The 12,195-nt window shown below is 37.7% G+C and overlaps 1 protein-coding gene across 1 annotated transcript; it reads right to left on the reverse strand.

Moving 5' to 3' along the window:
- Positions 1 to 389: 389 nt before the first annotated feature.
- ANKRA2 (ankyrin repeat family A member 2) lies at positions 390 to 12,169 on the reverse strand. The gene is made up of 9 exons (XM_027040122.2): positions 11,864 to 12,169; positions 9,215 to 9,607; positions 8,382 to 8,540; positions 6,035 to 6,100; positions 3,488 to 3,585; positions 2,899 to 3,024; positions 2,536 to 2,602; positions 1,935 to 2,015; positions 390 to 914 (listed from the first exon to the last, which is right to left on the reverse strand). Exons 2-9 carry the CDS (start codon positions 9,501 to 9,503, stop codon positions 859 to 861), a joined length of 942 nt encoding a protein of 313 aa, XP_026895923.1. The 5' UTR covers positions 9,504 to 9,607; positions 11,864 to 12,169; the 3' UTR covers positions 390 to 858.
- Between the last annotated feature and the right edge of the window lie 26 nt (positions 12,170 to 12,195).

Raw genomic sequence — 12,195 nt, forward strand, 5'->3', positions numbered from 1 at the left:
TAAATGATTATATTTCCTCTCTAAATGTACATCTAGAAGGTTTCAATCATATTATGGTCCTTTTTTATATCTCTGTTATCTTTTATTTTAAAACCAATATATATATTTATAGTACTCCTTCAATGGAATTAAAGAGCATTTAATTGACTTTTATTGAAGGGGTGACTTTTCTTTCATGGAGGACTTTTCCTACTGAAAAACTTATTTACAAGAGAAAAATATTCTAAATATACTTCTAAAAATGACAATCAAATCTTTGTTGATTGACTTACATTTGATTTATTTTAATTATACTGTTTGATCTAATGGAGTATCCTAGCAGGACAGAAGGGTTAAACCAAAATCTTAAAGTAATTCCTCAATAATCTTATAAAATTAAAAAAAAAAACTAGCATGCAAACAGAAAAAGTACTTTATTTATAACATCATTTTGTAAACAATCACACTGTGCATTTTTGAATTCAACAATAACAAATTTTTTTTCTATAGATTTATAGCAAACCTATGTGAAGTCAATGAGTTAATACAAGAGTGAAGACAAACAGGGTAGAATAATTTTTGAAAATGTTAAATTACAGCACTTGATACAAAGACAGATAACTATCTGTACCATAAAAATTTACATGCCACATGAAACATTAATTTATAACTTTAAATATGCAGTAAAACACATTTATAAAAAAGCATCAATATTAATTTTATTATAAACCAGTGAATTGCTGAGAGGAATATTTATTAAAACTTACCAAAACCAGTAAATTTTGCAACTGAGGTAAAAATTTATAAGTAAACAAAACTATCATTTATAAGAGCCAAAAAGTAAAAGAAAGGGCAGACGACACTTCCTGATGCCTGTGTCTACTCCTTGATATTCTGAAGCAGCTTCAGCAAATGTGACTCAATAACCTGTTGAACTAGAAGAGATAGGTTATCAAGACCACAGCATGCTGATTACACAATTTTAAACAGAACTATCAAATTCAACTTAACATCAACTTTTTCTTTTCTTTCTTTTACATTTTTTAAGTGTTTACTTTTGAGAGAGAGACAGAGCGCGAGTGGGGGGTGGGGCAGAGAGAGAGGGAGACACAGAATCTGAAGCAGGCGCCAGGCTCTGAGCTATCAGCACAGAGTCCCACGCGGGGCTCGAACTCACCGACCGCGAGATCATGACCTGAGCTGAAGTTGGATGCTTAACCGACTGAGCCACCCAGGCACCCCCATCAACTTTTTCTTAAAATACTTATTCATCATATTCTGAGGATATACCCTAGTAACATATACTTGTAGTCTGAGGGTGATATGATTGCATGCAATACTTAACACACTTAAAACTTAGTCTGTCATGGACTTAGTAATTGTCTAAGTTACTGGATTCTGTTCTTGCACAAAGTTTGTTCTAAAGAACAGAGAAAGGGCAACCAGAAAGCATTTTGTAAATAATTTGTTACAAAATGTTAAACAAATCTTGTACATAAGTACTGTGCACTCTAGCAACTAGTTATTTGGGTTGGTGAAAAGTAACAGTAACAAACTCTTTTTTTTGGTAAGAATTTGTTGATGTTGCCCACAGTTAAAAGTATATGTCAGGAGTTAGGATAACATGTCATGTTTTAGGACAACAAGTGATGAAAATGGTTCAGACCACAGTTTGTACTATTTATACAGCTTTACTAACTAAAATACAATCTGACAGGGGCGCCTGGGTGGCTCAGTCGGTTGAGCAGCCGACTTCGGCTCAGGTCATGATCTCGCGGTCCGTGAGTTCGAGCCCCGCGTCGGGCTCTGTGCTGACAGCTCAGAGCCTGGAGCCTGTTTCAGATTCTGTGTCTCCCTCTCTCTGACCCTCCCCCGTTCATGCTCTGTCTCAAAAATAAATAAACGTTAAAAAAAAATTTTAAAAAAATACAATCTGACAGTTCTAAAATACTTACCACCTCTATAGCCCAAGGCTACAGCTAAATCCATAGAATTATACCCAGAGTCAGTTTCAATTGTGGGGTCAGCTCCATTTTCTGTATCAAAACAGAAAAATCTGCATAAATAAAATGAAAATGTAGACATGTTTGTCTATTACTGGCTCATGTGCAAACAGCAGGACAGATTTTCAGCAAAGTGGAGGGTGTCTTCAGGATGGTCTGACAAAGTACGAAGGGCAGAGATTTCACTTCGGTGGGTCAGAGGGAAGACACTTCAAACAAACAGGCATCCTCTGGAAAAGCTGAAACTCATCAACAACTATAGCGAGAACTTCTGCATAAAGACGCCGCGGATCGAGGAAACAACTGTGGATTCACCCGTGATCCTCCAAAGGAAAGCAACAAAGACAAATGCTCCAAGCACAGGTGTGCGGTGTGATGGAGTTGCTTCTCACAGGGGCAACTCTCTGGTAGCACGTGTTCCAGAAGGATTCACGTGTTTAATAGTAATTAATGATTCTCCTGAGTAATACCAAGGGAGGCCACCTTGTAAGAAGTTAAAATAAACCCCTCACATGGTATTTTCTAAATATTTTCACTTTTAAAAATGGCTTACCTAAGAGCATTTTTACACATTTAACATGATTTCCATGTACAGCATAAAGCAAAGGTGTTCCTCCATTCTGCAAAAGGAAAAGGTCATTTAGTTTTCAAGGTGAGCAAGATTTGAGTAATTCAATGTTGCCGTTGAGGAGTTTTACTAAGAAATGGACATGTAAAAGCAGTTTAAGTCAATTTTCATATTTTGTGAAGAATACTTAAAGCAGATGTCACAAGTGAGTTTACACCATTAACTTTTTCTTCCAGGTGTTTAAGTTAATGATTTTTCCAAATGTTTAGTGAAATGTATTACGTCTCTCCAAACTAAGTAAATCCTAGAGTTTATTACGGTATTTTAAAATCAGTAGCATAAACTCACCCAATCATATTCATTCACATCAACTCCACAATCAAGCAGCATTTTGACAATATCTGTGTAGCCTTTACTACAGGCCAATGATAGTGCACTTTCTCGACCTTTTCCTAAAAGTTGGGGATCAGCACCCTGGAGTGGTAAGTGGAGAGAAAAGACTTTTCAATTCATGTAAACAAGAATACTGTTGTTTCTGTCACTAAGAATTCAGTTCAATACTTCGGTCAGGTAACGTTCTGGGGTAAATAACACGAATTTCTACTCATGGACGCCTTCCTTCCTCCCTTTATCTCGGTCCTAACTGTCCTTCTGCTCTGGAGTCAATTTACATCTCCTCCATGAAGCTGGTCCTAGAGAGCTGACGGTACTTTTGTTCCCACTGTACCTCAAGGGAGTTGGGCATTAAATTCTCTCTTGCTGTTTCACGTACGATTGGTCTTGTCTGCCCAGCTAGATCCAGGTTCCACAAGAACATGAAAAGCATGTAAAATTGTTTTGGATCCTCTACCATTGCATCTAGTTGGCTGAAGATACAAAATCTTTACTACAGACTTAAGTAACTGTACATATACATTTTCTGAGGCATTTTCCTTACATTCTGAAGTAGAAACTCTACCACAGCTATTTGCCCGTGTGCTGCAGCCCACATCAGAGGAGTAAATCCTTCTTCATCCGTGTGATTGATAACATTTTCTATTTAAAAGAAAAGCAATTTTTGTCATCTAATTTAACAACCAACTATTAATATCATTAAGAAAATACTGGCATTCTAAAAAGTTGATACTACTACTCACTGAAGTTCACTTTCTGCCGACTTACTTGCTGAAGTCCTATTAAGTGTTGTTGCACGGTGCGGTGTGAATGTATTAAAATGTGCTTCGGTATACACAGCTCAGTTCAAACAGCGTGTTTCTACTGCACATGACGTAACGCTAGGTACAGGGCAGTCCACAAAAGACTGGACGCGGGATCAGGAGACCATAGTCTGAATCCTGCCTCTGTCACTTTACAGGACTATGATTCTGGGCATATCATTTAATTTCTCCAATACACGGAATAATACTTTGCTTATCTCAATGAGTAGTTGGGAGAAACACAATAGAAGCGAGATTATATAATAGCCCTTACAATTATATAAATATATATTATAAAACCTCCAAAACCTTATTAAAATTATCTTCTTCTCTATAGCTAACATTGATATTTTTTTCATTCTTGGTGGTTTACTAACATAATTGGGATGAAGACAGAATAATCTGAAACACAGTCCCATGCAATTCTACCTTGAACCCCATTTTGTTTCCTAGATTCACCTTACTAGTTATAAAGTCCACAGGTTTCCCCTAAGTTTATTTAGTAGACTGAGAATGAAACCTTCAAATATTTATGAACAAAAAGAAATAAAATACTGAAGTATGTCTTATAAGAAAATGACATGATGAAAAAAAACCCACCTCTTTTATCATGCACCCTGTATTCAATCAGTAATGTTGGGATAACTGGCTAACTTTATGAAAAAGGAAAATAAAAGTAAAGCTTGACCTTTACCTCCTTATACCAAAACATTCCATATGCGTCAAAGATTGAAATGTGAAAAAAACCAAACCACAGAAATTGTAGAATAAGATGTGAGTGAATTTATTTGTAATTTTGAAGTAGAAAATCATTTCAAAGCAGGATATAAAACTCAAAAGTTGCAAGGAAAAAAATAAATTTACCACTACAAAATGTTAAAATTTTGTTTGAAAACATCAGAATCAAAGGAAAATGACAAACTAGAAAAAAAAATGCAACATAAACAACAAAGAGTGAATTTCTTTAATTTAGATAAGAGTTCACATAAATCAACACATATCAGGCAGTTCACACACAAAAAAGCTTAAATAGACCATAATTTTAAAAACTGAAACAAAACCAGTATGAGAGACTATTTTTTCACCCATGAGATTAGCAAAGATTAAAGTCTGATAATATCTTGTGTCAGGGTATGGGGAAACAGAAACTCTAACTCTGGTGTAGGGACAGGACAAATATCTGGCAATATATATATAAATAAAAATTCACATTTCTTTTGACCCAGCAAATATACTTGTAGGAATTTACCTACTTAAAAGGAACATAAGCAAGACTATTATTTAAGAGCAAGAAATTGGAATCACCTCCAAGAGGATTAGTTAAAAAATAAAAACATGCACCTGGGTGGCTCAGCCGGTGAAGTGTCCGACTTTGGCTCAGGTCATGATCTCGAGGTCTGTGGGCGTGAGACCTGTGTCAGGCTCTGTTGCTGGCAGGTCAGAGCCTGCAGCCTGTTTCAGATTCTGTGTTTCCCTCTCTCTCTGCCCTTCCCCTGCTCATGCTCTGTCTCCCTCTATCTCTCAAAAATAAATAAACGTTTAAAAAAATTTAAAAAAACCGGGGCGCCTGGGTGGCTCAGTCGGTTAAGCGTCCGACTTCAGCTCAGGTCACAATCTCGCGGTCTGCGAGTTCGAGCCCCGCGTCGGGCTCTGGGCTGATGGCTCAGAGCCTGGAGCCTGCTTCCGATTCTGTGTCTCCCTCTCTCTCTGCCCCTCCCCCATTCATGCTGTGTGTGTCTCTCTCTCTGTCTCAAAAATAAACGTTAAAAAAAAAATTTAAAAAAAAATTAAAAAAAAAACCAAAACATGGTACATATGTATGCAGCAATACAGTGCAAAATCATAGACCTGTTAAACTATTAAAAAGAATGAAACAGATCTTTATGTGCTTATATGGAAAGATGTCCAAAATATTAAGTGAACAAAAGGAAAGTGTAATACGGTGTGTACAATACTTTCCCTCTTGTGTAAACAACAAAAAAGCACATATATATTCTCATACAGAACTCCAAAAATAAACAGAAACGTTTTCTAGAAAAGTTTTCTGAAAATATAAGAAATTTATAATATTTGCTTTTGGGAACAAGGCTAGGATGGTATGGGAAGCTGTGACTTTTATACTTTATATACTTTTTGTTTGTCTGTTTTTTACCACCTACTGGGTTATCTGCCTGGTGAGATTATGCAACTATTTTTTTTGTCTTTATACTTTCCTGTATTAAAATAAAACAACAAAAATCTAATAAACCCTACAAAACTTAAGTACATTTAAAAGAACAGGCTATTACCTTGTTCAATCCGAGTAGCTAGGTAAAGCATCTCTCCCTGAGCAGCCAACTGGTGAACAGATAGAGCTGAAATAATACCATAAAAAGCTTCACAGTTTTCGACTTAGAGGGTACACTTTCATCACATCAGTATTTATATGTGTGCAGCAATTTTCTTTTCTAAAATAAAAACTCTCATTTTATTGTTTAAAAAAATATAACTTAAAATATACGTATATCTGAGGATCGGTATGTGTTTAAGGCAATTCTGACAGCTACAAAGTATTATTAGCAATGAACAGGCAAATTGTTATGATCAACTATTAATGCAAATCGCCACTGATCTTATCAATCAAAGAGACAGTTTAGGTATTTAATTTTTAAAATGCTAACTCAATGTCCAAACTTAGGAGGATGGTGGGTCTAAAACCACACAAAGATACACCTTCTGTCTTTTTATTGACTGAATCCTCTGAAATCCCAAAGACCATTGTTTCAAGACTCCACGGGTTTTTTTCTAACCCATGGGAATTAATAGGCTGAAAACTAACTTTCAGAGTAAATTCTTGAATGCAGACTTCATTGTGGCTAATCAGCTGTGTGACCTTGAGTAAATAATTAAATGTTTTTGTCTCTAACATGAGGGAGGGGAACTGCATAATCTCTAGGTGTTTCTTTTTAGCTCAAAAATAATATGGTTGGACTATTTCAAGACAATATCTTTATTTCATTCATTTATGCATTCATTTATTTATATTTAAAAGTTTATATATTTAAAGAGAAAGAGAAGGGCAGAGGGAGAGAGAGAGACAGACAGACAGACAGACAGATAGAGAGGATCCCAACCAGGCTCCTCAATATCAGCGCAGACCCCCAGGTGGGGCTTGATCCCATGAGTGAGATCAGGACCTGAAGTCAAGAGTCGGAAACTTAAGTGACCCACCCAGGCACCCCTCGTTTATTTATTTTAAGACAACATCTTTATTTTACAACAAAACTAAACAGGCACTGTTCTGTGAGAGTTCATCTTAGAAATTAGTATCACTTGATCCTTGACTTCAGTAATATGACTGAGTGGCCTTAATAGAAAGGAAAGCAATTAGGAAGCACATGGAAATATAATAAGTAGAAACTTTGGCTAATAGGTGAAGTAAGAATCATGGACTCCTCCTGGCTTAACCGCTAGGGCATGCCATTCAAAATCAGGAGAGATACAGTGTTTCCAAAGTAAAAACAAATATTTCACCATGCTTTAGAATATAGATGCATTTACGTTACATATTCAGATACAGTCCCTAACGTCAAACTGCTAACTGGTTTTCTTTCATTAACATACCCATACTAGATTTTTCTGATTTGTATAGAAGAGCTTCATTTTATTTCCTCTAGAATGATTCCATTTTTAAAAATTGTGGCTTCAAGGTTTTAAAAAGAGAAATTTCATATTCATATTATTATAGTCAAATTCTAAATTACAAATCACTCAGCTTTTACTACAAATCACTTGCTGATCACTGATCTAGTTTAAAAGTAAAATGTGAAGTAAAAATACTCTCTTACTTTGCACGTAGTTCAGAATAACAAATTGTTTTTTTATAGTTAAACTATAAAGGTTTTAATAGTGCCTGGGTGGCTCAGTCGGTTAGGTGTCTGACTTCGGCTCAGGTCTGATCTCGTCGTTACGTGAGTTCCAGCCCCGCGTAGGGTTCTGTGCTGACAGCTCAGAGCCTGGAGCCTGCTTCAGATTCTGTGTCTCCCTCTCTCTCTGCCCCTCCCCTGCTCACACTCTGTCTCTCTCTCTCACACAAAAATAAACATTAAAAAAAAAACTATAAAGGTTTTAAGAATGAAAACCTGTAAAAATCTGTATGTGTATGAATGTAAACCTGTATTTGTATAAACCTATACAAAATCTGTATTAAAATCTGTATTTTTTCTCAACATAGAAATATAAAACATGAAATATGTGACTCTGCAGTAATATTGTGAAATTTTAAATTACTAAAACTATCAAGACATCACTTTCCTGGGGCGCCTGGGTGGCGCAGTCGGTTAAGCGTCCGACTTCAGCCAGGTCATGATCTCGTGGTCCGTGAGTTTGAGCCCCGCGTCAGGCTCTGGGCTGATGGCTCAGAGCCTGGAGCCTGTTTCCGATTCTGTGTCTCCCTCTCTCTCTGCCCCTCCCCCGTTCATGCTCTGTCTCTCTCTGTCCCAAAAATAAATAAACGTTGAAAAAAAAAATTAAAAAAAAAGACATCACTTTCCAAATAGAATATGCATTTAAAGAAAATAATGTTTCAAGGCCAAACTCTTGAAAGCATTATACCAGTAATAAGAATATTTTAACAAATCAGTGGGAAATACTTACAATTTGCTAAGAGAGGTGTGGTTGAGACCTCATTTCCTCTGTGTTTGTTGGTTAAAGTAGTTGATTGTTTTATGGGTGAGAAGTGCTTTGTTGTAGAGGGAGTGTAGACATGCCTTACTTGAATTCCCGGAGAAGGAGATGTATGGATATTGCATTCAGCTAAGTAAAATAAATTTAAACACATTAACACAATATTTTAATGATAAAACATTTCAAAGTTCTATGTCAATGTTTACATTAAAAGAGAAATACACGAGGTACATCTTCAACTGTTTCTCAAGTGATATTAAATTATTCTTTGCTATTAAAAAATCTCTATCATCATAGTGAAAGTTCCAGGAAAAATCTGTATTAATTTTGAACAATTTTATTTTGAAATTAGCTTTTTTATTCAGTAGATTGTTATAAAAATAAATCTACAATATGATGGCAGACTTCACTGCATTAATGCATGGGAAACTGAGGCCAAATATTCATGGAATAGGGAATATTAAGGTAATTCATTTCTTAAAAGGCACGAATAATTTTTCTTCTATCATTTAAAAAGGTACAAATAAGAAACTTTAATTTCTAAATAAAGGTCAAGCTAGAAAATTTTTAAAAATCAACATACATTATAGACATCACAAAACATGAAAATTATTTAATTTCGGTTTCTGTGAGATTCTAGAAAATTATATTAAAAGATGACTTCCAAACTCTCTTCCCAAACTCAAAATCTCATGATCAGAAAGGAAAAACCAAAACCAAAACCAAAAAAACAAAACCATACACAAAAAACACAAAAAAACAAAAACAGAACAAATGCACATATTTATACCATAACTTGCAACCTTTAAATAGGACAGATGCCACTTCCAGGTCAGAGTTAACCTGATCTTGAATATTTTTACTATCCTCTTCATTTAAGGACTTCACAAATCGAGAACACACGTTCATATCAAATCGGTTAGGTAATATGAATTTCATTCCCATGGCAACACCCTGAGCTGATCCTTCCTCTGCATTTGAGTCCAGCTGATGTTCTATTTTAATGTCTGGCGTGCCAGTTAGACTGTAAGTGCTGGGACACTCTTCCACTATCAGCTGGGCTCCAATATCCAGATTTGTTGACGTAGCCATGACTTCAACTGTAGTTTCAATGATTAAAACATTCCTTCATGATTTCCTCTTTGTTTTATAGGAGTGGTATCCAGTGTGTTCTTGGAATTTAGATATTGAAAAATCTGAAAGAAAAAAATTAAAAAGATTATATCAACTTAGGTAATAATACACAAAATAATCATTTTTCAATCAAGTATGCACATAGTGCTCTTACAAGCCCCTATACATAACAGTAAGCATACAATGTTTGGAGGCAGACACCTGGGTATGAATCCAAGCTTCCCCACTTCTTGGCTGTGTGAACTGGTACATTATTCAACCTAAGTCTCAGTCTCATCTGTAAAATGGGGGTATCGCCACTAATTGCATAGGATCTTGGTAAAGACCAAACGAGATACAGGCATATTTTTACCTTCATCACCAGGTTCCAACAAATTTTACTCTTTTCTCCCTTCTCCTATTCCTGAACATTGATAAGTGGACAGAAGATCAAGCTAACAATGAAAATAAACTTTCATGGTTTTTCACCAAGTTAGACCAAGAAGATGGAAGCTATGAACCATGAAGAGGGCTCACACCAGAACACAACCATGCTAGCACCTTGGACTACCCAGCTTTCAGAACTAACCGAAGTTCCTGCTACAGGCGAAGCCCAGAGAGGGGTGGGAGGCACTTCATCAAGATGGAAAGAAGCTAGTTCCTGTTGGGAGAAAACCTTGTAAAAAATTGTCATAGTATCTTTCTCTCAAAAATTGGGCATTTGTTATTTTTATAGTTCAAGTAGGTGACCTTTTCATTGACTGATAGATTTAAACAACCTTCTAAATTTATTTATTAGATTTTTAAGTGCGTATTTATTTGAGAGAGAGAGAGAGACAATGACAGGGGAAGGGGCAGAGAAAGGCGGATAGAGGACACAAAACGGGCTCCATGCTGACAGCAGAAAGCCTGATGCGGGGCTTGAACTCATAAACTGTGGGATCATGACCTGACCGGAAGTCTGACACTTAACCGACTGAGCTACCCAGTAGCTCCAAACCACCTTCTAATTTTAAAGTGCCAAGACTTCATTCCATAAACTAAAATAGCTAAAACATTAAAAAAATTTGATGTGAAAACTTTAACCCCTTACCTGTAGTTCATTTTTTTAACATGCTATGTTCATAAGTGGTTCTCAGTTTGAATTTAAGATAAAACTCATTGTATCCATGTCTATTGGCATCTATAACACCTGATTCTTGGACAGGTAAAGGCTTTACAAAGCTTCGGTTATGATGTACTGAAGATATACTTCTCAGTTTTTGTTTAGTTAAAATGTTAGCAACTTAATATAGGCTCTTATGAAAATTTCCGGAGGGACGACCCATCTCCCACAGACTCCTACCCAGAGCTGGCCTAAATGCAATCCCCTGAGCTCTCTTAGCACACTGCATTTATTTCCATTTTGGCATTTACCATTCCTTTGAACGTTTCCACTTAAACTCCCAAGAAACTGAAAACTTCTCTAGGCTGGGGGCCACTCTTACTAATCTTTGCATACAAAACAGAGCTTGATCCCATCAGGTGCTCCAGAAATGTTTTCTGATATGAAGTTTAACACTGTTTCATATTATTTTGTATCCTAAAATGACCCTGCGAGATGCCCAACAGGGGCTTGCTAATTAGATCTGGCATTCCGGTCTCAACATCACTACTATCTAGCTGTGCAACAATGGAAAGACAAGTCATATACGTTTTCTGAGACTCGTTTTATTAATCTATACAACGAAGACGGTTGAAATAGGCATCTCTAATATTCTTTCTAGCTCTAAACATCTTCCATGTCATAATATAGGCGGAATTACCCTCTTCGAGAAGGGGAGAACTGGGGCGAGGAGGGAGTGAAAACAGAACGCTGGTCCTGCCAATACGCTAGACGAGATGAGCCAAAATTGATGGGTTAAGCTAAGATTTTGAAGACTCGGAGAAGGGGAGGTGAAAATAGGATTGAGAGTAAGAGGCAGTGAGAAGACGGATGGCCAAAGGAGAGCTAGGATCACCTCGATGGGTCAGAGCCCAGGGATCTGGGAGAAAACCTAATGAGATACACATTCCGCAGTGGATCCTAGTAACAGGTGTCCCTTGGCTCTTCCTACTCCTGAAACTGTCCACCAAGGAAAGGAAGGTGCTATGAAAATGACGCCTCATAGGCGACAGGTGTCCCAGGGCAGAAGCCCCGTGAAAGGGACACTTGTAGGGAGGGAAGTCCGCTCGGGAGCCACCCGCCAGCTCGGCCCGAAAAGTCGCTCAGGCGGAAACTCTGGTTCACCCCCGGCGGGAGGGTCCGGGGGACAGGGGCCGGAAGCCTACTGGATGGGCGCGCAGGGCCTCGCGACTACCTTCGACAGCCGACAGCGAGTCGGGCCTTTCCATCTGCGGCCACAGATTCACTGCAGGCCCCCAAACCCCGGCTTGTTTTGACCGCGACGTCACTTCCGATTTCTTCTTTCGGGGTTTGGCCAAAAAACGTTCCGCGTCACCGCAGCCGAGAGGACTTCCAGGTTTTTTCCCCCGCCGCTGCGCAGTCTCTGCTGCCCAAGTACTACAGACACTGGGTCACTTCAGCAGGACCCGCCTGGGTCTCTAGAGCAACACCCGTCCAGTACTGGGATCACGTCTCCTCCTCCCCCATCGTCCCGCCCCCCTGACCCGCCCCTACGACTCCTGGCCG

Source organism: Acinonyx jubatus, chromosome A1, assembly GCF_027475565.1.
Source record: "Acinonyx jubatus isolate Ajub_Pintada_27869175 chromosome A1, VMU_Ajub_asm_v1.0, whole genome shotgun sequence".
NCBI classification, from domain to species: Eukaryota; Metazoa; Chordata; class Mammalia; order Carnivora; family Felidae; genus Acinonyx; species Acinonyx jubatus.